This window comes from Pelobates fuscus, chromosome 3 (genome assembly GCF_036172605.1).
Source record: "Pelobates fuscus isolate aPelFus1 chromosome 3, aPelFus1.pri, whole genome shotgun sequence".
Taxonomy (NCBI): domain Eukaryota; kingdom Metazoa; phylum Chordata; class Amphibia; order Anura; family Pelobatidae; genus Pelobates; species Pelobates fuscus.
Window position 1 is genome coordinate 170279706 of NC_086319.1, and position 26664 is coordinate 170306369.

At 44.9% G+C, this 26664-nt stretch overlaps 1 protein-coding gene across 10 annotated transcripts in view; it reads right to left on the bottom strand.

Moving 5' to 3' along the window:
• Positions 1-26664, bottom strand: part of ERC1 (ELKS/RAB6-interacting/CAST family member 1) — a 235961-nt gene that overhangs the window by 200764 nt on the left and 8533 nt on the right. For all 10 annotated transcript variants that reach the window (XM_063447680.1, XM_063447684.1, XM_063447678.1 and 7 more), the window contains exon 2: positions 1864-2688. In XM_063447680.1, the coding sequence (XP_063303750.1) occupies positions 1864-2532 (669 nt within the window). In that variant the 5' untranslated portion in view covers positions 2533-2688. The remainder of the gene's footprint in view (positions 1-1863; positions 2689-26664) is intronic.

Sequence of the window (26664 nt, forward strand, 5' to 3'; positions counted from 1 at the left end):
ACCAAGCTCTGCAACACGAGGTTGGACACTGCTGCAGCCTGATTCAGTAGGCCCTAAAGCCACAGCAACAAACACTCTGGGAGCCATATTTGACAACTTTTGGGCCATGCTGCTCGACGGGGCAAGGCAAGCGAAAGCCACACGGGAGCCTGACAGAGGAGACCAAGCACGCAACATGGAGCAGCATGAGAGGCTGCCAACAAACCGACAGTTATCCCGCACTACTCCACCCACACTGAAGCGACGCAAGCTGCGGAAACAACGCTACCGGCTGAGACACCGAGATGCGGACAGACGTCCTGCCCATAAAACACCAAGTCCCAAAGCACCACGACCTGTCCTAAGCAACATACAGAAACCAACGTTGTCCCCTCCGAGCTGCCCCCCATTCCGCCCGAGGCTGGGCAACCCCTTACCAAACGAGAGAGCTGCCGTCTGGATGACCACCGACGTGCTGGACAGTCCAGTAAACCCTGTGGGCATTGGCTGAAGGGGGCCAGCCCGAGGGACATGTGGGGCAGGGGCCATGTCTATACAATATACCATCACATGAGACATGGTAACAGCAAGTAGACTAAGGCTCCGATATCCACACTCAGAACGTGCATAGTTCATACTTTTTGTTTAATTTGATTTAATCTTATTTGTACCAGCGTAGCTTTGATATATGATTTCTTAAGCGTTCTCCTTTCACATGCACCATCTCAATCTGCCTAAGGGCCCATAACCCCTCTCAGCAGGTTTCACCTGCGATTAGCAGCCAACCATTAAATACCCCACTCGGTATACGCGGGGGTAATGTAACCTACAAAGAAAAGGCGCAGTAAATCTAACATGTGATATACTCTCTTAACTAATATTCTCAGTGATAAATTGCAATGCAGGGGATTCTGCTACATAGGCCTCGCAGGCTTAGCACTATATTTTTGAACCCACGTTCATGAGCCCAGCTCTCGGACACGCTGGGAGTACTCTCCCAGACACCAACATGACACAAGCTTGCCCTGACTAGATTGCCTAACAGAGGAGGACCCACACGAGTCCCCTGCTGTACAGCGTGGCGTCAGTGTGAGGCTGGCTTGTTTTTGACACCCCTAAACCTGAAGCGGAGTCAGTTAGCCTGGCCGCACGGATGTCTTAATATAATAATGTTGTAATGTTGATAATATGTTGTACACGCAGCCATAACTGCGAGCAGCCGTTAGGTCCTCAACCACACAAGCGCAGTCGAACCGAATAGTCTTGATATGTTTCACTCTACGGTTATATTCGACTACAGACACTAAAGCCAAACATGACACATCAAACCATCAGCTTATTCTCTATTATATCCCTAGACATGTTGAACAAGCCTTTTACCTATATGTTCAGTATTATTATTCTGTTTTAGAATTTGTGCTGACTCAGCGAATTGTTCAGCTTATGATTTTAAGCAGCGCACAGACAAGATGTGCTTCAGCTAAGCATGCGACCCCATAATACTTCAATAATGCCAGCTTGTTTCTCCTAAATGTATAACCTGCCTCCCTTATCTCTTAGCTGACATGTTGGTTCCACTCTTGACAAATCTACATTAATATACAGAATGTGCAATGTTCTATTATGCCAAACAATTGTCTCTAATATGTTGACCATTTCGCTTGCAATCGCTGTTGTGGCATTGCCTGTTGCTATGTACCTTTCTTGCATGATAAAATAAAGAATTAAATAAAAGTTGGATTGGATGCATGTGCACATTTATGTACTCTAACGTGCAACGTATTATGCTGTATCATTTCCATCTCAAAAATTAATAATTTAACAAAAAGCCTAGTTCTTGTAGTATAATAAATAAACGGAATAAAAAATAAAACACAGACACACCTGATTTTCCTCCTGAACAACCCGATATTGCTCCTTCCATACAGAGATTTTGGACACTTCATCTTTACGTAGAGCTCGTTCCTTTTTTAGTTCAGGACTCCAAAAAGTCTTGATGCTGTTCATGGATGAGCTAAGTTTGCTCTCCTTCACTTCCACGTCTTTACGCAGCAGATCATTTTCACGTAGAACCTCTTTGAGTTGGGCTTGAAGGTCCATGATGGTATTGTCCCTTGCTTGGCGCAGAGAATGGGGGACTGTAGATGCCATGCTCACAGGAGTTAAGTGGTGATCGCCAAATGCAATTGTGTCACTGGCCACACCACTGGTGGCAATGTTAGGACTGCTTCCCATGGCAGTCATCCTCACCCCATAGGGCAGCCGTCCGCCAGAGCGGCCTAAGGTCATAGTACTCTTTGGAGTGTCTCCTCCTACATTTTCATGGTCACTCAGGTACATTGGGCTTGCAGTGGCATAGGCTGCATTCAGAGACTGGATGTTCTCCATGGATAGTGTTTTCCCACTGCCACCCCCTGGTACTCCTCCAGCACTCCCACCAGAACTGTTAGTGCGACGGTGGCCTAATCGTGGCGAGCGCGGCAGTCGTGGGGACCGCCCAGGGCTCTGGCTGTTGGATTCCACCTTGCCAACAGAGCGTGAACTTCCATACATGGCTGTAGTGTTATTTAGGCAAAGCAGGTAGAGACGTCTGGGGCTTCTGTGGACACTTGAAAAGTATTAGTATTTATCAGATGTAGTGTCAAACTATCAGCAGTTCATGAATGGTGACTGGTTTCCCATGTTTGGGGGCTTTCCGAATTTTGCGACCTGTACGAGAGAGAGAGAGAGAAAGAGAAAAAAAAAAAATGAATAAGTTAAAAATCGGCATAAATGCGTTTTCTATTTGCAAGTACAGTAGGTTAGAAAACTGCAGTGAGAAAAGAAAAAGAATCGAAAGAATTTACAAGATACAAATATGAGTATCCCTCATGGTGACTACTTGATAAAACCATAACATAATCATAATTAAACAATGTTAAATATTAATGCAATAGAATCTTGCTGCTGTGAATTTCCCTAGGCTTTAGGCATTGAGCTTGTCATTTGAAAAGACAGACAACTTCCCCAAAAGCCAAAATCATCCTAAACAGACATGACAATCTAAACGCAATACAGAATATCTGCACTTCAGGCAACATACTGCGACCAAAATAGTTTCTCTGAAACTGAACACCACTGGGTCCAAAATCCTACAGGGAAATCAAATTAAATGCATTTATGCTAATAAAGAGGAGATATAAAAAGATGATGTATTTGCGTTGTCTTGATTGTTTCTAGTTAATGTGCTCAACCAAATTAAGTTTAACTATTAAGCCTAGAAATAGACTGCCTATTATACAGGCTGCCATTTAACTGTATGAGTACCATACAGTTCAACAATCATTTGCATGACCAACCAACTGGCACTCAAAACGTCCTGTTACATCAAAACATAAAGTCGAAATCTAAGTGCACTGCACTGAGCATTTTCTGGCACGGTGTCACATTTGAGGTAAGGCTATGTAAAATTTTAAATAAAAGGATTTGTGAATATTCAATTTATGGTGATATAATTATGCATATTGTAGGAGCCAAGCCCAACCACTCCATTCAGGCTTTTTTGAGACAAATACTACAAACAAATCAACTGTGTGGATTGTACAGTGCTTTAAGATTCAAGGTGTCATGGCAACTTCCTAAAACAAAATTCTTATTTTTATCATTCACAGAGGCTAAAAATCCAGGCACATTCTGAGAGGGGGTTAGTGTGAAGCAGACAGTGTGTGCACCTATGAATTAAACTATACAATCATTGTGTTATATTTAACAATAATGGATGCAAATAAATTTTTGAATTGGCATTTTTTTTTTCTGGATGACTAAGATTTTCAAACTTTAAAAATTAAAATGGTAGACTAATCATTTCCTTTCAGCATGCCTAAGTGGTTATGGTGCTTGAACTGTTCCTTTAAAGATGGCTGCCCTTATAGAACAAAGGTAAGCCAGGGTAAACACTGTAAATAGATATTTACTTATATGTATTCGTTACAAAATAACACACACACAACGGCTAAAGTACAGATACAGTACAATTATGACAGATTTCTTCGCCCAACGAAATAGCACGGCCAAGGCACCGGCAAAACAAAATCATGTGCACTCTCTGCAGGTGGCATAATGGAGCCTTTTAAAATGCCCTAGAGATACAGTTGGTCTGATCCAATGTTTAAAAACAAACACAGGGCTCCCAATAGTCCTACTTTAGGCAGGACAGTCCCGCAGTCATGCTTTAATTCCCTGTTGTGTGCATCTGGGGACACCAAGGAACAGTTTCTGTGCAGCACTGTGTGAGTACATCAATGGAAGCACTCGAACCGAGTAGCGGGCACTAGGAACTTGCAGGGCGCCCTTCAGCAGCATTCCCTGCATGGAAAGTTGAGTCCAGTCAGTGAGCCGTTCACTTTCGATGCCCACTCGGTACCCCACCTACCTATTTACAATTCTTCCCTCCAAATGGCTGAGAGTTATGCAAACAGGCAACCACACTGAGCCTTATTGATCCATTTATTCCATTAAAGGGACTCTCCAGGCAGAGGACTTTACTCACCTGGTTCCAGCGCCGGGAGCCTCGTGAAGCCGCGCCCCCTATTTCGTCAAAATGACGAAATAGGCGGGCGCGAGCAGGGAGCAATCAGACGCTTCCATTTGGAAGCGTCATTGCTCCCTTGTGCGCATGCGCAGCTTCGCCACACATGCGCACATACTTCAGAGGGCAGCATTCATGCCGCCCTCTGAAGTCCTGAGCGCATTACCGCGCATGCGCGCAGTCGCGAGCTGAGCTGACTGACAGCTCAGCTCGCGGTCTTTGCCCGCCCCCTCCTCTGCTGACAGGCTGGAGAGAGAAGGTGCGCACACAGTGCCTTTTCTCTCCTGCACACGTCAGACGTATTTTAATACGTCTGACGTGTACAGGGCCTTTTTAGGGCCCTGCATGATAGGAAGTCCCTCTGGTGGCCATCTGAGTGACGGCCACTGGAGGTATTCCTATCAATCAATGTAAACACTGTTTTTTCTCTGAAAATACAGTGTTTACATTAGATTGCCTGCAGGGAGCTATAGATCATACCTGAACAACTACATTAAGCTGTAGTTGTTCAGGTGACTATAGTGTCCCTTTAAAGCAAGCTTCCCCAAACTCCGGCCCTCCAGATGTTGCTGAACTACAACTCCCATGAGTCTGGGTGTTTGAGTTATCCCCTCAAGACTAAGGCAAATCACTTGTATATGCAGCACTCCTGATAAGTTATTAGTCTTGAAGTGACTAAACATGTTGAGGAGGAATTAACCCAAATGCACAACGAATTCCTAAGTAAACATACAGCATATTTTGAAATCTCAAAAAAATTAAATAAAAATGTAGTGTTTTTCTTAGTGGGCCAGTTATTCAGGTTTGGAAGCATAGAACAAACCTAGTAATGCTTCGTCTTTATAGCAAATTGTCATACATTTTTGTTGTTGCCATTTCTGCATTATTTGTTTAAATCAGAAAATTAAAGTAGTCATGTTTCGTTCTGTACTTTTCTTGCACAAATCAATAAAGTTACCCTCTGACATCAAAATCACCTCCTGAAAATACACCACACAATTCCAAGCTCATTACTTTTGCAAACACCCTCTGCAGAACACAAACACAAATCCAGTTGAAATCAATGTGAACTCATTTGTGCACAATATTTTCAGGAAGATAAAGAGTCATGGGAAAATGTAGCAGATATGCATAAACAGTAAAACCTGGAACCTTAAAGGAACACTATAGTGTCAGAAATAAAAACATGTATTGATGACACTCTGGTGTCTGTGTGGCTGTCCCCTGTCAGAGAAGTAAAAAGATGTTTGTTTGTTTTTTTTACTCACCTTTTTCCCCACACTGCTCAGGTCTCTCCATGGCAGGCTCTGCCTGACTTCACCTCTGTGGCTGGCTGAGATCATGAGTTTTGATTATCTCAGCCAATCCAGTGCGCATGCGCGGCAAAAAAACACTGACAAAGGAAGCACCTCCAGTGGCACTCTGAGTGACTGCCACTAGAAGTGTTCCTAGGCTGTAATGTAAACACTGCCTTTTCTCTAAAAAGCATGCAATTTAGCTGTAGTTGTTCTGATGTCTATGGTGTCCTTTGAACAGCTTTACAAACGGCGCTGTTTAGGCTGCACAGTTAAGTATTTATTTTTAACATATAAATATATCTGCACTTGTGATTTTAAAAAAAGAAACCCTAGGACAAACACAGCGTTATTCACTAGAGTGAGAATTCAAAGTGAATTTTAAATTTCAGATCAAAATAGCTGGACTGGAAAAATCCTCTAAGTACTTTAAACTTGAAATTCACTTTGAATTCTTAATTAAGCAAATAACCCTGTAAATATAGTTCCCCTTTATTGATGTGTGTATGCTTAGTGTGGGAGAGAAGAAATAAAAACAGTGGCACTGCATGGTAATACAGTGATGTGGTATTCTTTGAGGCTGTGGGCTCAGATAGCAGAAGCCAGCAGTCTTCAGAAGCAGGCAGAACGGTTTAGCTAGAAGTGTCATCTCTCCCAGCACCTAATGTAAAAATAACAGCACAGAGGCCCAGTACAAACAATGTGTGGAGGGACTGTGCCTAAAACGCATAGCTGATCGCTGCGGGAAGTCAGTGAAGGGCCTTTCAGACATAGCATGATGTCCACAGCACGTCAACTGCCGCACACTATGTGTTTAAAGAGATACATTCTGCCAGATGGCATACAACAGATTTTATAAGATAAGGAGAAAAATAAAGCTTTAAAAAGTAACAGTACAATAATAAAAATAAAGAAATGTAAGCTCGATTGAGCAGGGTCCTCTTCAACCTATTGTTCCCGTAAGCTTATTTGTAATTGTCCTATTTATAGTTAAATCCCCTCTCATAATATTGTAAAGCGCTACGGAATCTGTTGGCGCTATATAAATGGCAATAATAAATAAATAAATAAAAAGACACACACACACACGTCAAGTCATAAGACTTCCCACATAAATCTCAAATTTGCAGTGATTCTGGGTGGGCATATGCAAAGGAGTTCAACAAAGAATTACCATTTTGCCTCATTCCCTTATAAACATGGATTTCTTGGAGTTTATGTTTGAAATACAACTAAGGAAGAGTTTAACAGTGAAAGGGTTAAACATTAAAGATTACTCCATGACAACGTCGGTGTATTGAAGTGGACTCGCAAGAACCCTGCATTTGTAGAGTTACGCTACAAAACAGTCCACCTCAGTCAGCTTTCATTAACCATGGTTAATCAATGTTAATGCTAATGCTATGCGCAGATACTCATTCATTGGCTGAGAGTGCTCGGCTGACTCAACCAATAAATGGATCAGTATCTGGCTTCTGCATTAGTCGAATGCGACTAAGCAGCCACTGATTGCGACTGCGTCTGGTGGGAATGCGACTAAGCAGCTCTAGTGGGCATGATGCTTGAACTAACGCTTTAGTCTAGAGCAGGTCTATCTAACATCCATTTTTCTCACTTCACTATGGCTCCCAGCTATCAATTACACACTTTATAGATTAGTGAGTATGCATAATATAGCTCACTCATTGTTAAAACTACAACTCCTGTGATATTAAAGGACCACTCTAGGCACCCAGACCACTTCAGCTTAATGAGGTGGTCTGGGTGCCAGGTCCTTCTAGGGTTAACCCATTTTTTCATAAACATAGCAGTTTCAGAGAAACTGCTATGTTTATGAATGGGTTAAGCCTTCCCCCTATGTCCTCTAGTTGCTGTCTCACTGACAGCCGCTAGAGGCGCTTGCGTGCTTCTCACTGTGATTTTCACAGTGAGAGCACGCCAGCGTCCATAGGAAAGCATTATGAATGCTTTCCTATGTGACCGGCTGAATGCGCGCGCAGCTCTTGCCGCGCGTGCGCATTCAGCCGACGGGGAGGTGAAGAGGCGGATCGGAGGAGGAGATCTCTCCGCCCAGCGCTGGAAAAAGGTAAGTTTTAACCCCTTTCCCCTTTCCAGAGCCGGGCGGGAGGGGGTCCCTGAGGGTGGGGGCACCCTCAGGGCACTCTAGTGCCAGGAAAACGAGTATGCTTTCCTGGCACTAGAGTGGTCCTTTAAGACAGCCATCCTAACAAATTTCTTTTAGAGGGATATTGCGCAGCATTGTTTGAGTGTCACCACATTTTGAGACTTACATGTAATTAAATGCCCAAAATGGCAGGACTAAAGTATCAAATGAAAACAGTTTACAATGCAACGCATATCTTGGGGATCTTTGTACTGGATCTTTGTGAGGTCTCTACCTTTATCTTTGGATTCTTCAAATGCTTTGACAGAACCTCAAAGGACACCAGAAGAAAAGTATCCATTAGCAGCTAGCAGACATATAGGAAAAAAAAAAATATATATATATATATATATTTTTATTTTTTTTCTTTTTTTTTTTTTTTTTTTTAAAAAAGGCCCATGGGGGTCAATATGATCCCCACATTAATATAAGGGTGGTTTGTTACCGCCCCGTGCCCTCTCTCGCCATGCCACAAGTGAGGGTGTGTCTGCTAAACAGAAGACACTGCTCGCAGTTATAAAATACTACTGATTGCACAACAATTTCTGCCCAGCTTCTATTAATATAGAAGGGGAGCCAGGGGCATCAGGTGGAGACTGTTAAAAATTAAAGGGGCATTGACAGAACACTATCCACCCGCTCTCATGATAGAGCTATAATTAAATAATAGTGCGGTGGTGAAATAGTGGGGGGCTATTAAATACAATTTATAAACATTAATTCCCCTTTGTTCCTTACCCTCCTCCTCTGACAATAAAAATACCTGTCTACCCCCTCAGGCTAATAATAGTGAAGGGACTCAAACGTAAAAAGAGAAAAAAATAATGCAACATAAAAAATTTAATTCATGTTGGTGAGCTCTAACAGTCAAGTCTTTCTTAGAAACAAAAACTCACCACATTCTTTATTTTATATGCTGGGAGTACGGGGGACCGAAGTCTGGCCTCCTATCGATTGACAGCAGTTAGCATTTGATTAGAGAGCAGCACCAGATGATTGCAGTTTAATAGACATACCCCCACTCACCACTCTTGCACTAATGTGGGGGTCATATTAAAATAGAAGACTAGAATGTAGCAGTTAAAAGAACACATTAGACACCATACACCTTTAGTTTAATGGAGTGGCTTCAATGTGTACATCATACACCTGTAGTCTCGCCGCTCAATTCTCAGCCATTTAGAAGTTATATCACTACAGCCCTAGCCACACCTCCCTACATGTGACTTACACAGCTTTTCCTAAACACTGCCTACAAAGACAGATCTAATGTTTACATATTGCATATTCTGTTTAATTTAATATTTCCTATTCTAGCCCCTGCAGGAACCTCACGTGAGTGATTAAAATAAAAGGATCACTATAGTGTCAGGGAAACATAACGGTTTTCCTGACACTATAGTGCCCTGAGGGTGCCCCCACCCTCAGGGTACCCCTCCCGTGGCATTAAACCCCTTTAGCAGCTTACCTTTTTCCAGCGCCGGGCTCCCTCGGCGCTGGTGACCTCTCCTCCCCCGCAGACATCAGCGGACCCGAATTAGCATGCGCAGCAAGTGCCCCGCGCGCATTCAAAGTGTCCATAGGAAAGCATTTTCAATGCTTTCCTATGGACGCTCTGCATGATGGAGGCGTTAAATGCCTCCAGCGTCGCAGATGCGTCTCTAGTGGCTGTCCGGAAGACAGCCACTAGAGGCTGGCTTAACCCTGCAATGTAAACATAGCAGTTTCTCTATAACTGCTATGTTTCCATCTGCAGGGTTAAAACCTGAGGGACCTGTCACCCAGACCACTTCATTGAGCTGAAGTGGTCTGGGAGACTATAGTGTCCCTTTAAATTTACAGAGCAGCAGATAAAAACGTATAAATAAGTAAAAGAAAACTGAAACCATTTTTCATGAAAGCGGTGTCAGCCACATCCAGAGGACATGTGGTTAGGACTGCATGGATAGAAGCAAAAGGGATTTAAAAGGAGCACTACAGGGTCAGGAACACAAACATGTATCCCTGACCCTATAGTGTTAAAACCACTATCTAGCCCCCTTGGCCCCTTTTGCCTCCCTAAAATCTAGTAGTAAAATCTTACCTGTATTCAAGTTTGAAGCTGCTGCATCTGCCTGTGAACTTCCTCTGACATCATCAGAAGAAGCGGTAGCCTCTTGCACCTGGTGCAATTCCCCATAGGATTGGCTGAGACTGACAAGGAGGCAGATCAGGGGCAGAGCCAGCATGGTTCAAACACTGCCCTGGCCAAATCAGCATCTCCTCATAGAGATGAAATGAATCAGTGAATCTCTATGAGGAAAGTTCAGTGTCTGCATGCAGAGGGAGGAGACACGGAATGTTTGGATGCATTTTAGGCAGCCATGACCCAGGAAGGATCTCTAACAGCCATCTGAGTAGTGGCCAGTGAAGTTAACACTAGGCTGTAATGTAAATACTGCATTTTCTCTGAAGGCAATTATTCTACTCACCAGAACAAATTCAATAAGCTGTAGTTCTGGTGACTATAGTGTCCCTTTAATTCCTAAATTGCAGAGAATTGAGCAGCGAGTTAGCAGGGGCATGATCTGTATACCCAAACTACTTAATTAAGCTAAAGTTGTTTTGATGCCCATTATGTCCTGTTAACTCTTACTCCAGGCAAATCCCTGCAGCTCTAATCTACCTCATGTATTCTGTGTTTGCCAAACAATGATGTTTAATTATAGGCCAGTGATGGCTAACCTTGACACCATAAATTGTTTCTGGACTACATTTCCCATGATGCTCAGATAGCTTTTAGACTCTAAATGTTAGCTGAGCATCATTGGAAATGTAGTCCAGAAACAATTTTTGGTGTCAAGGTTAGCCATTACTGTTATAGGCCAACAACTGCACACCCCTGGTGTACCTTTCTTGCAAACAAAGACAGAATAAGCACCCAGGTTGTCAAAAGGAGTCTGTTAAGGTGCCACATCATGCATACCTTTTCTATTCAACGTGGTTCAGGCACAGTAATGTCACTACACATTAATCAAGAAGTCATAGCCAAAAGTAGCGTAAGGTGATTTGAATGCCCTTACACAGATGGTCGCAGTTTGTGCTACAAATGTGTCACTTAAGATAGTAACAAAATGATACACATGCAGGGACACCAGGTGCAAGGTGCTTAGGAAAGATGTCACTGGCTGCTGGAATGTGGATATTACACTTGATATGACTGCTACAAGTAGCTCAACTCTCAAATACAGGGATCTGAACAATAGATCAGGGCTTGACAAATCTGTTTTGAATTAAATCCAGCTAAAAAAGGAGTCAGGTTGTTTTTTTGTTTTGAATACAAAATTGACAAAAATAAAATTCTTAAAAGAACACTATAGTCACAAGAACCACTACAGCTTTATATAGTGGTTCTGGTGTCTATAGCCTGTCCCTGCAGGCATCTAACTGTAAACACTGCCTTTTCAGAGAAAGGAGGGTGAGGGGGCACTTAAACATACATACAAACTCACAGACGGGCACGTCCACACTCACAAACAATTTGATTTCATTCCATTAAAATCAACCCAGCCTCCCTACCTTTGGGAGAGCTGGAGTGGATCCTTTCCTTGGGTTCAGTGGGGCTGTGCTGTAATCTTCCTGCTTTGCTCTCTTGCGCCGTTTAATGATGCCAAGGCCTGCATCATTAAAGAAAATAGGACGTCATATTCCGGCCCGGTGTTACTGCAGGGCACGCGAGGAAGATTACAGCACCTTCACCGCCCGCCGCTGAGGGAACGGTCTGATAAATACACAGGCTCTAGGACAAAATTCCTAGTCGCCATGGTGACCTGGTGCCTGGGATAGGCAATAGATATCTCAAGCTTTTGTACAACTACAATTTGAAACTTTAATTGCTGTGGTTGGTTAGACAAGCATTCAGCTACAACTCTAGAACCGCCAAAGTATAGTATGATAGACCCATCATGCAGGGAACTAAAGTCGCAGAACTCTGAGAAAATCAATAATATATGACTCCAGATTGTCAGGTTTCTCAAAAAAAGCCAAAATTGCATTAGTGGACAGGACTCATAACATTTGTCTGCAGTGTGCATAGGGTGAATATCTTAATAGACTGAGTTCTGATATAAATAAATAAAAACACATAAGACCATGCAGAAAGTATCACAGTAGATGAACGGTTTGTTCTCAAAGTAATTGGCTACCTGTGTGTAAACCGTGCGGAGAATGAGTTCCCACTGAGTGGTGAAATCTAATGCAATCCACAGAAGTCTATTAAAAGGATACTCCAAGTACCAACAACTTAATTTAGTGGTTTTGATACATATACCCAGTCCCTTTATGTGGATATTTGGCCAAAAGCATTATTTTACTGGAAATAAAAGCGAACAGCCTCTAGAGCCATTTCCTCCATAAAAACTTTGAATTTCAAAGTACTTAAAGGGACACTATAGTCACCAGAACAACTACAGCTTATTGAATTTGTTCTGGTGAGTAGAATCATTCCCTTAAGGCTCTTTGTTGTAAACACTGTCTTTTCAGACAAAATACAGTGTTTACATTACAGCCTAGTGATAACCCTTAACCCCTTAAGGACACATGACATGTGTGACATGTCATGATTCCCTTTTATTCCAGAAGTTTGGTCCTTAAGGGGTTAAATGGCTGCTAAAGCCGCTTCCTTGGCAGTGCTGCAGAGTAAGCATGCAAACACTGAACTTTCCTCATAGAGATTCATTGATTCAATTTATCTCTGAGGAGATGCTGATTGGCCAGGGCTGTGTTTGACTTGTGCTGGCTCTGCCCCGATCTGCCTCTTTGTCAGTCTCAGACAATCCTATGGGGAAGCATTGTGATTGGATCAGGCTACCACTTCTAATGAGGTCAGCAGACAGAGGCAGTAGCTTCAGACTTGAATACAAGTAAGATCTTACTATATTTAGTGAGGAAAGGGGGGGACCAGGGGGCTAAATGGTGATTTTAACACTATAGGGTCGGGAATCCATGTTTGTTTTCCTGACCCTATAGTGCAGGGGTAGGCAACCTACAGCACTAGTGCCATGCACGGCACTCAAGGTGTCTTTGCACGGCACTCAAGGCTGCTAGACAGGGGAGGGCTGGCAGCCTTTAGGCCTGGGGGGCAAAACCAGTCAAGTGTCTCCTCTCCCCCACCCTCCCTTAGCGGTCTCTTCTCACACTCACCCACCCTCCCTGTGCTCTTCTCATCCCCCCTCCACCCTCCCTGTATTCGTCTCACTCCTTCCTCTGTGTGTTCTCCTCACCCCCCCTGTGTTCTTCTTACTCCTCCCTTGTTCTTCTTACCCCCTTCTTCTTGTTCTTACTCCCCCTTCTTCTTCACCCTCCTACTTCTTCTTACTCCCCCTTCTACTTCTTACCCCCACTTCTTCTTCTTACTCCCCCTTCTACTTCTTACCCCCACTTCTTCTTCTTACCTTCCCCTCTTCTTCTTACTCCCCCTTCTTCTAATTACTTCCCCCTCTTCTTCTTACTCCCCCTTCTTCTTACCCTCCTCTTTTTCTTTTCTCCCCTCCTTCTTACACTCCCCCCCCACCCTCTTACTCCCCCCCTCTTATTATCCCTCTTCTTACTCTCCCCCCTCCCCTCTTCTTACTCTCCCCCCTCCCCTCTTCTTACTCTCCCCCCTCCCCTCTTCTTACTCTCCCCCCTCCCCTCTTCTTACTCTCCCCCCTCCCCTCTTCTTACTCTCCCCCCTCCCCTCTTCTTACTCTCCCCCCTCCCCTCTTCTTACTCTCCCCCCTCCCCTCTTCTTACTCTCCCCCCTCCCCTCTTCTTACTCTCCCCCCTCCCCTCTTCTTACTCTCCCCCCTCCCCTCTTCTTACTCTCCCCCCTCCCCTCTTCTTACTCTCCCCCCTCCCCTCTTCTTACTCTCCCCCCTCCCCTCTTCTTACTCTCCCCCCTCCCCTCTTCTTATTCCCCCTCCCTTCTTCCTACTCCCCCCTCTTCTTACTCTCCCCCCTCCCCCTCTTCAGTTCTTACTCCCCCCTCCCCTCTTCAGTTCTTACTCCCCCCCTCCCCTCTTCAGTTCTTACTCCCCCCTCCCCTCTTCAGTTCTTACTCCCCCCTCCCCTCTTCAGTTCTTACTCCCCCCTCCCCTCTTCAGTTCTTACTCCCCCCTCCCCTCTTCAGTTCTTACTCCCCCCTCCCCTCTTCAGTTCTTACTCCCCCCTCCCCTCTTCAGTTCTTACTCCCCCCTCCCCTCTTCAGTTCTTACTCCCCCCTCCCCTCTTCAGTTCTTACTCCCCCCTCCCCTCTTCAGTTCTTACTCCCCCCTCCCCTCTTCAGTGCTTACTCCCCCCTCCCCTCTTCAGTGCTTACTCCCCCCTCCCCTCTTCAGTGCTTACTCCCCCCTCCCCTCTTCAGTTCTTACTCCCCCCCTCCCCTCTTCAGTTCTTACTCCCCCCCTCCCCTCTTCAGTTCTTACTCCCCCCCTCCCCTCTTCAGTTCTTACTCCCCCCCTCCCCTCTTCAGTTCTTACTCCCCCCCTCCCCTCTTCAGTTCTTACTCCCCCCCCTCCCCTCCCCTCTTCAGTTCTTACTCCCCCCCTCCCCTCTTCAGTTCTTACTCCCCCCCTCCCCTCTTCAGTTCTTACTCCCCCCCTCCCCTCTTCAGTTCTTACTCCCCCCCTCCCCTCTTCAGTTCTTACTCCCCCCCTCCCCTCTTCAGTTCTTACTCCCCCCCTCCCCTCTTCAGTTCTTACTCCCCCCCTCCCCTCTTCAGTTCTTACTCCCCCCCTCCCCTCTTCAGTTCTTACTCCCCCCCTCCCCTCTTCAGTTCTTACTCCCCCCCTCCCCTCTTCAGTTCTTACTCCCCCCCTCCCCTCTTCAGTTCTTACTCCCCCCCTCCCCTCTTCAGTTCTTACTCCCCCCCTCCCCTCTTCAGTTCTTACTCCCCCCCTCCCCTCTTCAGTTCTTACTCCCCCCCTCCCCTCTTCAGTTCTTACTCCCCCCCTCCCCTCTTCAGTTCTTACTCCCCCCCTCCCCTCTTCAGTTCTTACTCCCCCCCTCCCCTCTTCAGTTCTTACTCCCCCCCTCCCCTCTTCAGTTCTTACTCCCCCCCTCCCCTCTTCAGTTCTTACTCCCCCCCTCCCCTCTTCAGTTCTTACTCCCCCCCTCCCCTCTTCAGTTCTTACTCCCCCCCTCCCCTCTTCAGTTCTTACTCCCCCCCTCCCCTCTTCAGTTCTTACTCCCCCCCTCCCCTCTTCAGTTCTTACTCCCCCCCTCCCCTCTTCAGTTCTTACTCCCCCCCTCCCCTCTTCAGTTCTTACTCCCCCCCTCCCCTCTTCAGTTCTTACTCCCCCCCTCCCCTCTTCAGTTCTTACTCCCCCCCTCCCCTCTTCAGTTCTTACTCCCCCCCTCCCCTCTTCAGTTCTTACTCCCCCCCTCCCCTCTTCAGTTCTTACTCCCCCCCTCCCCTCTTCAGTTCTTACTCCCCCCCTCCCCTCTTCAGTTCTTACTCCCCCCCTCCCCTCTTCAGTTCTTACTCCCCCCCTCCCCTCTTCAGTTCTTACTCCCCCCCTCCCCTCTTCAGTTCTTACTCCCCCCCTCCCCTCTTCAGTTCTTACTCCCCCCCTCCCCTCTTCAGTTCTTACTCCCCCCCTCCCCTCTTCAGTTCTTACTCCCCCCTCCCCTCTTCAGTTCTTACTCCCCCCCCTCCCCTCTTCAGTTCTTACTCCCCCCCTCCCCTCTTCAGTTCTTACTCCCCCCATCCCCTCCCCTCTTCAGTTCTTACCCCTTCCCCTGTAGCGTGGCCGAGCTGCTCTCCGGTCCGCGGTACCGGCCGGAGTGATGGGAAGGAGTTTCTGTTTCCTGTAACCGGCCGGACTGACAGGAAGTGCACACTCAGTGTGCACCTTCCCATCACTCCGGCCGGCACCGCGGACCGGAGAGCAGCTCGGCCACGCTACAGGGGAAGGGAGGGGAGGCAGTGCGGCAGCAGCCTGAGCGCTCTTTACAGAGCGCTCAGGCGGCTGCAGCATTTAAAGGGCCGGCCCGCCGCGGCCGGTCGTAAAAGGATTTAGGGCGGCCTGGGGGGCAATTGCCTCCCTGCCCCCTGGCACAGCCCGCCCTTGCTGCTAGAGCCAAACAGGCTCTGGCCTATCAGGAGTCCCAGTGAAACTTCAGATATCTGCTAATAAGAAAAGGTGGTGAAGGACAATCCTCAATTTATATATTGCAGCACGTAGAGGAAGTGACCTCAGATCACTTCCTCCCAGCACTTGTGAATGGGAATCCACACTGTGGTAGAGCAGCCCACAGCGGATATTGCAGCTCCTGCCCTTTACATGTACCTGGCCAGCCTGGTCTCCACTGGAACCTAGGGAAGCCACCCACACTGCTAGATATACACAGAAATGCACAATAACCCTCCCCTCATGCAAATAATATGAACAGCCCACAAACAAACATACACACAATCCGCACAAACGTAACCCGCTAACAATCCACATACATGCACACAACCCCACATGCAATACCCCAAACAGCCCCCACACTTACACACACTACCAAACACACAATGTGACATATCCATCCACACACACACAATTCCACAAGCAGCCCCCATACACAGCCCACATTCATAGGTACACAATACCAGAAACTACTCCTGAACCTATACAATATAACAGCTCATATACGCACAAATACAAAGACACAAAGCAATTATAATATAAATAACACAAGTAGAATACGGCAGCATACAGACCTCAATTTTAAAGGGACACTATAGTCACCTGAACAACTACAGCTTAATGTAGTTGTTCAGGTGAGATCTATAGCTCCCTGCAGGCAATCTAATGTAAACACTGTATTTTCAGAGAAAATTCAGTGTTTACATTGATTGATAGGAATACCTCCAGAGGGACTTCCTATCATGCAGGGCCCTAAAAAGGCCCTGTACACGTCAGACGTATTAAAATACATCTGACGTGTGCAGGAGAGAGAAGGCACTGTGTGCGCGCCTTCTCTCTCCAGCCTGTCAGCAGAGGAGGGGGGCGTGCAAAGACCACGAGCTGAGCTGTCAGTCAGCTCAGCTTGCGGCCGCGCACACCGCGTGCATGCGCGGTAGTGCGCCCAGGACTTCAGAGGGCGGCATGAATGCCGTCCTCTGAAGTATGTGCGCATGTGCGGCGAAGCCGCGCATGCGCACAAGGGAGCAATGACGCTTCCAAATGGAAGCGTCTGATTGCTCCCTGCTCGCGCCCGCCTATTTAGTCATTTTGACAAAATAGGGGGCGCGGCTTCACGAGGCTCCCGGCACTGGAACCAGGTGAGTAAAGAGGCTTGGCTGGTGAGTCCCTTTAAAAAATAGGACTGGCACGCAACGGGACATCACAATCCTATATCGGCATAGTGCTGCTAAAAGGTTGCCTACCCCTGCTATAGTGTATCTTTAAAGCTTGGGTTTATTAGACACAGCACTATGACATTAACACTCAGAGAAAAACTGGATTAAATGAAATGCAATGGACTTGTGGATTGTGGCAAGTGCTGTAGTTTAAAGACATACGTAGGAGTATTTCAGTGGAGCTCTTTTATACACTTGGGTACACCAACACTATGCTCCTAGAAAAGAAGGACATTAGAATAGAAAAGAGGGACAGTGGGATTTGGGCCCAAATTAGGGATTGTCTTTCCTAAATAGGGACACTTAAAAGGGGAGAGGCATAATAACATACAAAAGTCATCAGAACCAGGCTTCATAGGAGAAGGAGCAGTAAAGAGTCTCCACAGCCCTAGAATAAGGGAAACTTTAAAGGCAAATTAAGAAATTAAGAAACCACAGAAAGATCCTAAGATGAAAGAACCCCTGCTAGACTTCATACATTAAATACAGTCAAATAATAATTACATTTCCAGCACATACTTCCACTACTAAAAAAAAATCAGAAATATTTATTCCAATTGTGTGATTAATCTTGCCACCCTCAATTTTGCAAGTCTTTCTAGTTTGTACGGATAAATATATGAAAGGCAACCAATTCAGCTACATTAAAAGGAACATTTCAAACACCATAACCACCACAAGTGTCATAAAATGCCCCACCCCCATCAATGTAAGCAGTCAAATCACTTTAGGCACCACTCCTTTATCAGTGCAGGCATCAGCTTACTGTGGATAGCGATCAGCTCACGCATTCAGCCAATTGGCTAACCCTGCGCTGCTGGGCTTAGATCACGCGAGCCAAAAGAAGCACCTAAGCAGGCTTACCTGGCTTCTGAGTAAAGGCAAGGCTGTGCCTGGCTAACAACAGCAACAAGTTAAACCGTTTTTAAAAAAGGTTTAGACTACTTAGAATAAGGTGGCACCTGGGCACTCCTGGCACCATGACGACTGCAGCTCACTATAGTGGTTATTGTGTTTGGAGTGTTCATTTAACAAATTCAACTGGTTATTTCAGACTATAAATGTAGCATGCTAAAAGGCCAACATAGCTGTGCTCCCAAAGTGTTCTTTTATAGGCTTGTTTTATACACATTAGGAAATTACAATAACACTCAAAGTGTTGGTTAGAATCTACACCCTTCTTAAATGTAATTAATTATAGAGAATCTTTTCTGGCTATGGATTTTCCCTTTAAGGCAGTGATAAAAAGATATGGGAAATTGCACAGTTGGAAAGTCAAAAAGCTCTTGGCATGAAACGGCTTTCTGAAAAAAATGCCTGAGCTTCCACATCACGTATTTAGAGAAACAGGCACAGAAGCCAGAAACACTATGAAGCCAAAATGTACCCTGTTATAAGGCAGAGACTCTAAAGTAAGCTGGAATACAGCCTTGAATCTTTATTTCAGGGGAGCAGCCGAGAGAAGGAAAACCAAACACTTTACAATAATAAGCAGATTATGCAGTCTGTGCAGTACAATCCATTATCCCAATGAAGCCAGTATGTTGCAGTTAAAGGACCACTATAGGCACCCAGACCACTTCAGCTTAACCCCTTAAGGACACATGACGTGTGTGACACGTCATGATTCCCTTTTATTCCAGAAGTTTGGTCCTTAAGGGGTTAATGAAGTGGTCTGGGTGCCTGGTCCATCTAGGATCAACCCTGCATGCTGTAAACATAGCAGTATAAGAGAAACTGCTATGTTTACATTAAGGTTAATCTAGCCTCTAGTGGCTGTCTCACTGACAGCCGCTAGAGGCGCTTCCGCGCTTCTCACTGATTTTCACAGTGAGAAGACGCCAGAGTCCATAGGAAAGCATTGAGAATGCTTTCCTATGGACTGACTGAATGCGCGCGGCTCTTGCCACACATGCGCATTCAGCCTGTGACGTCAGAAGAGGGAGGAGAGTCCCCAGCGCCGGAGAAAGGTAAGCCTTTAACCCCTTCCTCCCCCTAGAGCCCGACGGGAGCGGAGGACCCAAAGACCCTATAGAGCCAGGAAAACAAGTGTGTTTTCCTGGAACTATATAGTGGTCCTTTAACCCCTTAAGGACACATGACATGTTTGGTCCTTAAGGAGTTAAAGGGGACTGCGTCTAAGAAACCTTACCCCTACAGTTCATTGCAGTGGTCAAGAGATCAATCTACAAGGTACGTCATCTTTTTTCTCTCTCATCAAACCGCTTGAGATCACCCAGAGACAGCCTATTTGGTAATGAAGAAATAGCGTTTCCATATTATCAATATTAATTTCATCCAGCTTGGATGGCAGCAATTGGTTGAGAGTGCTAGTGACGGGTTAGTAATAAGTGGAATTTAAACTACATAAGCAATCTAAAAAAAAAGTTGTGTTGAGGATTGAGGATTCTATTAGCTTCACTTGCAATTAATTCAGAATCATAGGTCCCTTCTTTCCACCACCTTTGGCATAAAAATTTTAAGTTAAAGAATTGCTTTCCTTGATTTCACTGCCAGGACTCCTCTTATGCAGTCTGCAGCTGTGGCAATGTCAACATCCAAGCTGACATCACACGCAATCTCCTCCAATCCGTTGCTTCTCATAAAGAAGCAATGGATTGGAAATCGGCACACACTGTCAAAAGCTGCTCTCCTTCAGTAAAACCCTGCTATCAAGTGTGTTAGCAGCACCTCTAGCAGCTGTCAGGAAGTCAGTCACTAGACTTAACCCTCCCATGTAAACATTGCAGTTTCTTTAAGACAGCACAGTATTACATTGATAGTTTAAAATGACAGGACAACTGCACCCACACCGCTTCATTGATATGAAGTGGTCTGTGTCTTTAGTGGTGCTTTAATTTTTTTTTTTGTCAGTCTTTCTTTTATTTAAAGGCATATAAGATGGGGTACAGAAGAAGTAATATGGGAAATGTACGAGTGAGTTACATCAAGGGGTTGATACATCGGTATTGTTAGTGCAGTACATTTTCAGGATATTGTTGCCTCTTTTTAAATTTTTTTATGTTAAACACAAGCTAAACCATTGCTTACAAGTAGTATGTATGCTGAGTTATGCTTTTTTGAGCTTTAGTCTTATGTGTCAGGGAAGGTTACAAATGCAGATGTAAATACAGATTGGTTTACGGACATATGATAAAATAATAAGGTAACATGCTTAACTGAATCAAATGTTTAAGTAAAGTAGTACATGTCTGCATGCAAGATTAAGTAGGAGATTTACTAACAGTATATGAGGTACCCTCTCTAGGTGCAGGTGTTTATGGATAAGTACGGGTAAGGATGCGGCAAAGAGAGATTGATTAATCCACTGAGGCTAACGAAACGGTGTGGCGTCAGCATCTGCATGCTATAAGCTCCATCTGGGAGCTCGGTCAGGCATATGTCGAATAGGCAAAATATCTTAAGGTTGCATAAAAGAAAAGAAAATAGACAACAGGCCTAACTAAAACATAATGAGAATAGTGAACATTTTAGGTGATGACTAAAGATATCGCTCAAGTTCAGTTGCTCAACTCAGCTTCCAGCAGGAGTAGCCTGGCTATCAGCCGATCCCTGTGTGTGGCAGTCCCCTCTGGCTTTGTGGTAGTCCGCGCCACATTTGGTAGGGCGCTCGTGTTCCCCAAATCCTTCTGCATACCGGGTCTGTGGGGGTCTTGTGCTATCTCTCGTCGGCTGGGTAAGGGTGTGCGAGGTCTCCGTCTTCCATGTCTTCGGCCCAAGGCCTTTGTGGGAGCCTGTGCCTGGTGTCCATTAATCCCTTCATCAGGATCGTGGGCCCATGAGTTCTCCAGGTGTCCATTTGAGACCCCCGGCTCGGAAGAAGAGCAGGCGTGGAGGCCCTCAGCATCCCTCATCCGCATCACAGGAGGTGTAGGTACAAGCGAGCTGTGTCCCTTCATAATCTCCAGTTTGGGTGAGAGGTATGCTTCCACAGAGTTGTTGTGGGATCGTTGTTTTGCATGAGAGGGTTGCCTCTGAGCTCGGTCGTGGATCCGGCTCCAGAATTTCTGGCAGATGTCGTCAAATCTCTGATTGAATGCGGTGAGCCAGTCCTGTGTAGTCAGGCCTGGTGATGGTTGCGGAGCCACTGGGATGGCGGCCATGTTGAGTGCGCCGCGTGGGTCCCAAATTGGCCCCTTGCTTGATGCTGAATAGCGAGAGTCCTTCAGTGGGGACCGGGATATCCCCCCCGGTCCAGAGGGGGGGGTAACGAGGAGAGTGGTAGACCTCATTTGTTGCAGCTTCGTGCGGGGTAGGTGATCGGCTGTTTCACCCGCCCGGCAGCGGTGGTAGGCCGCAGTGTGGTCTCCGCGGGAGAGTCAAGCAGGTAAGTCCGCTAGGTGGCAGGGACTTCCCCCGGGTTCACATATGGCTGTATGTAGCTTTGTAGGGCAACGGCAACTGGCTGGGAGTCCGATATCAGGCAGATTGTGCGATTCGAAACAGGAGCTCAGACGATGTGCAGCCAGCCGCCATGATGCCCAGGCCCCGCCCCCTTTAGTGGTGCTTTAAAGTTGATGACCAGTCATGCATTATGAAAGTGCTTAAATTCTGTGATCCTACCAAAAATGATCAAATCTCTAAATTAGATGCTATATCTACCTGAAACTAAACCCTGGGTCTTACTTGCATCCTACACATATTGTAAAAAAGGTATGCACACAGTGTCTCAAATTTAATTCCACATACAATTTTAGGTGGACCCCCAAAAGGTACCTTAGATTTATCAATGCGACTCAATGCAACTGCCTGCTGTCATGCCAAAAGCATGAGTTCTTGTTTGATGTGTGTTTAACCCCTTAAGGACCAAGCTTCTGGAATAAAATGGAATCATGACATGTCAGACATGTCATGTGTCCTTAAGGGGTTAAATATGTTAAGAGTTTTTTTTTTTTTTTTTTTTTTTTTTTATAAACCTTGGGATGACATTTATTGTGGTCTTTGATCTTGCACCAGGCCTGGACCATAAAACATCTAGATAGCCATCACCAGAGCTGGACACAAGGAATTTCATAGAGTGGGCAATAGACTGCCAGACCAACCCCCTCTGATCTGCCCACTGAGAAACCACTAGTTTAGATATATAATGAGGGTGCTGGACTATCCAGAGAGTTCAATTATTCATTTTTCTTTTGTCAGTAACTTCTAGGAGACCTATACCATCCAAGACTCCCACAAGAATTCTATATGGGGTAAATATATGTAAGGAATTTCTTGTGTTTTCTCCTATTTTATTTTATGTACTGCTTTGCAATTTGTTATCTGTATGTCATTTATTTCTGTATTTTGTACTCAGCACTGTGAATCTTTTATTGTCAGATTAAATATTTACTTAATAAGCTTGTGTCTCTGTTCTATAAGAGCTTCACTCTCCAGAGGAAATCAGGTAACACGTTACCAAAAAGGGTTAATTATAGGTAATTGATCAGTAAAAGTAGAACTGTGATTCTATAATTCTCCTGTGTGTGGGGTAACCTAAGACGCCCGGGTTTAAAAGTCTTGGTGGTGGCAGTAAAGTGTGTACTAGGGGGTTAGTGTAGAAGGGATTGCAGGGGTTAATTGAGTGGTTGCTGGGACTAGCAACAGGTAACCAGGGGTCTGGTGTCATTAACCCTGTCACTTCCACACTCTCCCCACTGTCTCGGCTGGGCCTATAGCCCACGCTCGTGACACCTGCAATAAACGGTTTGCTGTAGCCGCACTCCCTTCCCATACGCAATATATCTTTCTCATATTTAAAGTGGCACTGTCATGGCTGAATCCAGGTTTTATTTAGTTTTTTAACCCACCCTACCTATTTTTCCATCTTTTTTTCATGCCCGGACCAAATGTCCTTGGCACAGCCATCAGTTGTGTGGGTAGATAGCGTTACTTGGGCATGCGAATGGGAATCTTATCCATTCATCAGAAAGACGAACAAATGAATAGAGATTTAAAACGAATGAATACCTCTTTGTTTGTTCGTTTGGTTTATTACAAGGAGGGAGCTACCAGCGCACAGCTCCCTCCTTGTAATATGTAAAAATAGAAGGCACTAGTGTCCCCCTTCCTGAGCCTCCATGAGTGTCGCGCAAGGGGGGGGGGCTATTAAACTGAAGGAGTGACCTAGCGCCTAGCCCCCACCCATGAGCGGCAGGTGGGGGCCCTAAATGAAAATGGGGGGGGTGGGAAACAATTGTAATCTCCCCTGGCGCCACCCATGAGAGGCGGGTGGGGGCCCTAAATGAAAATGTGGGGACCTATTGTCCTCCCCGGCCCCCACCCATGAGCAGTTCATTCATTTGATATGCAACCAATCACAGTGTTAGGAGTCAAACTGCACAGCATGGGAAAATTCCACACTGTGTACAATGACACAGAGCATTGATTGGTTGGATTTCGAGCCAACCAGAGTGCTGTAACAAGTAAATGTAGAGACTTACCCATCAGTCTCTTCATTTACCGGTCATAGCACTCTGATTGGTTGATTAGAATTCAACCAGAGTGCTCCAAGTCAAATTGCAGGGTGTAGGAAGTTGCCCAGCGTTGCCCTCGCTGGGTGAAGATGGATTACTTTTTTAGTGCTCTGGTTTTTGTTTGTTTTTTTAAACAGTTGCAACGGGTATTATGGATTTTTATTTGGCCTTTTTTTGGGATGAAAAAAGAAGATAAAAAAAATAAAATAAAAAAATAGGATGACATCAAATGGTAAGTTATTTTTTATTTACAGGTATTTAGTTTTTTGTCCCCCCTTCACTATTTTTAGGGTGAGGGTGGTAGGTAGGTCTTGATTCATTTTTGGGGGGAATCGGGGGGTGACTCGGGGCTTTTGGACCCCTAGTCACCTGGGGGGGTTACATTTAGCCCCCACCCATCGCCAATGAGTGGGACAATAGGTCCCCACTATAGTCATTTAGGGCCCCCACATGCCGCTCATAGGTGGGGACCGGGGGGAGGACAACAGGTCCTGTTCCTCCCCATTTTCATTTAGGGCCCCCACCTGCCGTTCATAGGTGGGGGCCAGGGAGGGGGAAAACTAGGTCCCCCCTCTTCAGTTTAATAGCCACCACTCACGTGGCACTGTTGGGGGCTAATACTTCGTATTAGTAAATTTGGCTTAAAGACCAATTTAGGTCTTTCCGCCTTTTGATAGATAGCTCCCTAATACCATGGGAATTCGGGAGTTCTCTACTATGCGGCTGCAAGATGCAGCCGCGGCACGAATCGGATCGGAATTTCATTAATTCTAATGAAATTCCAATCCAAACAAAGTCCTGAATTGCTTCCTAACACGAATGGAGAAACTGTTCTCATTCTGTTAGGACAAAATTCGGTAGTTTCGCCAGTGTTCTGTCTAAATGACAGGACGTTCGGGAATACTGACAGGAAGCATCACTAGATCACAGAGGAAAGGAGAGAACTGTGGGAAAATTTCTCTGAACACAGGAAACGGAGCACACTTTGCTCCTCAGATGGTCATAGATGGTCAGGCGTAGGAAACCTCCATAAGACAAAATAGTCCCTACTTGGTCTTTAGTTTTAAAGAAAACTAGAGCAGAGAGGAAGAAATGAATAACAGATCCTGACAGAGAGAGAGGAGAGGAATCAATTGGGGAAAGGCAAGTTTGGCAGAATTTAATTTTGCTACATATAGCATAGCAGTTACAGTGTTTGTCTAGTATGGATCTCTTCAGTAGTTATGTTGCAAAGACCAACTCCTCTTCAGCTGCATTCATAATGAGGAATTTACACTTTAGTGTCATCAATGTCAATTCCATCCAACCTGGACACCAGTGACAGGCTGAGCTCTGGAGCAGATAGCAACGTTTGCAAACTGCTGTAGTAGTAAGTTACTCTAAGAAGGGAAAGGATGTCATCATTCTAAAGTATGGGGCTTAGAATGAAAGCAAAAATTTCAAAATAAAAAAAATAATTCATCTGGTCATTGTATAGGAGAATTGCAGTTGGGAAGTCAGGCATGCAAACAGAGTTTCAATTGTTAAACATGTATATTTAAATCTATAAAAACGCAAAAGTACAAAAAAATATTGTCACAACGGATGGAGAGTACTATTCAATTTGACAGCAATAATGAGAAATCAATCAGAAATGCTCAGCGTAATTGTAAACTAAGAGCATCTACAGATCTAGTAAGAAACCATAATAATAATAAACAGGGTTATTGCAGAAAGGAAATCTGTGAAGATTAGACTTAATAATGGATGCTTTTCCAACAGTGTAACAAGGTGGCTGAATGCTCCACAAATTAAGGTCTCCCACTATCCACAGGTAACAAATTTGAGATTTGTGAGCTTAAATACCAGTTAAAAAAATTTAAAAAAAAAAAAAAGACCTTCTGGGCACACTTAGTCCACAATAAAGAGGACAATATACAAATATTTAGCTAGGAAATATACACTAAGCTTTTGCTAGCTCAGGTTTTCAATAATACTGCAGTTGGAAAGAAGAAGGGAAATATGAGACTCTGAAAAGCTGCATCTAAAACACTATCCTTTGAGCTATTTCAATCTACATGACCCTGTAATCACTCCACTATATTCATCTATGACTACGGTATATTGGATACTTGCAGAAATGATCATGTGACAGAAAACATGGCCACTGACGCATATAACCTTGTCTCAGAAAAGCTAACACTGCAAAGAGTCAGGCCATCTTAGCTACTGCTCAGCTGCAAACCATTGTAAATTCTAAAAAGTACTGTTTGTCTTGTAAATTTAATCACAACGCTGAAATGGGAAAACTGGTGTCGGGTTACCATAAATAAACCCAATGAGAAATCACCAATAGAAATAAATTAGAGGCAAAACATTATTTTTAAAAATGCTCAAGGGATATTAAACAGATAACCTTTTTTCACGAGATGCCTTTTACAAAACATGTACTGGGGGCCTAGGTGTCACTTGTGTGGAGAGATGTTTTCACGTAAGGATTTTGCCATAAGGAAACAGATGAAACGCTGTGAATCGGAGAATAATCTGTATTCCAGTATCAGTACTAACGTGGATGTCGTCGGCCTCACATAAACAATGACATTTAACAGGTTTGTGACATTAAGGGGTTAGGGAACACACTGTAAATTTCCGCTCAAACCCTTCTTCAAGAAATACTTGATCCGTATCCAGAACAAGAAGTCCTATAATTTATTTTAAAAATCAATTTCACTGAAACATCCAGGGCTGTGAGGGAGGAAAGGGAGGGCGTAGAATTTAAACGTTTGTTTTAATAACCATTTACTAGCTAGACAGGATTAAGAGAGGGAATATTGCAG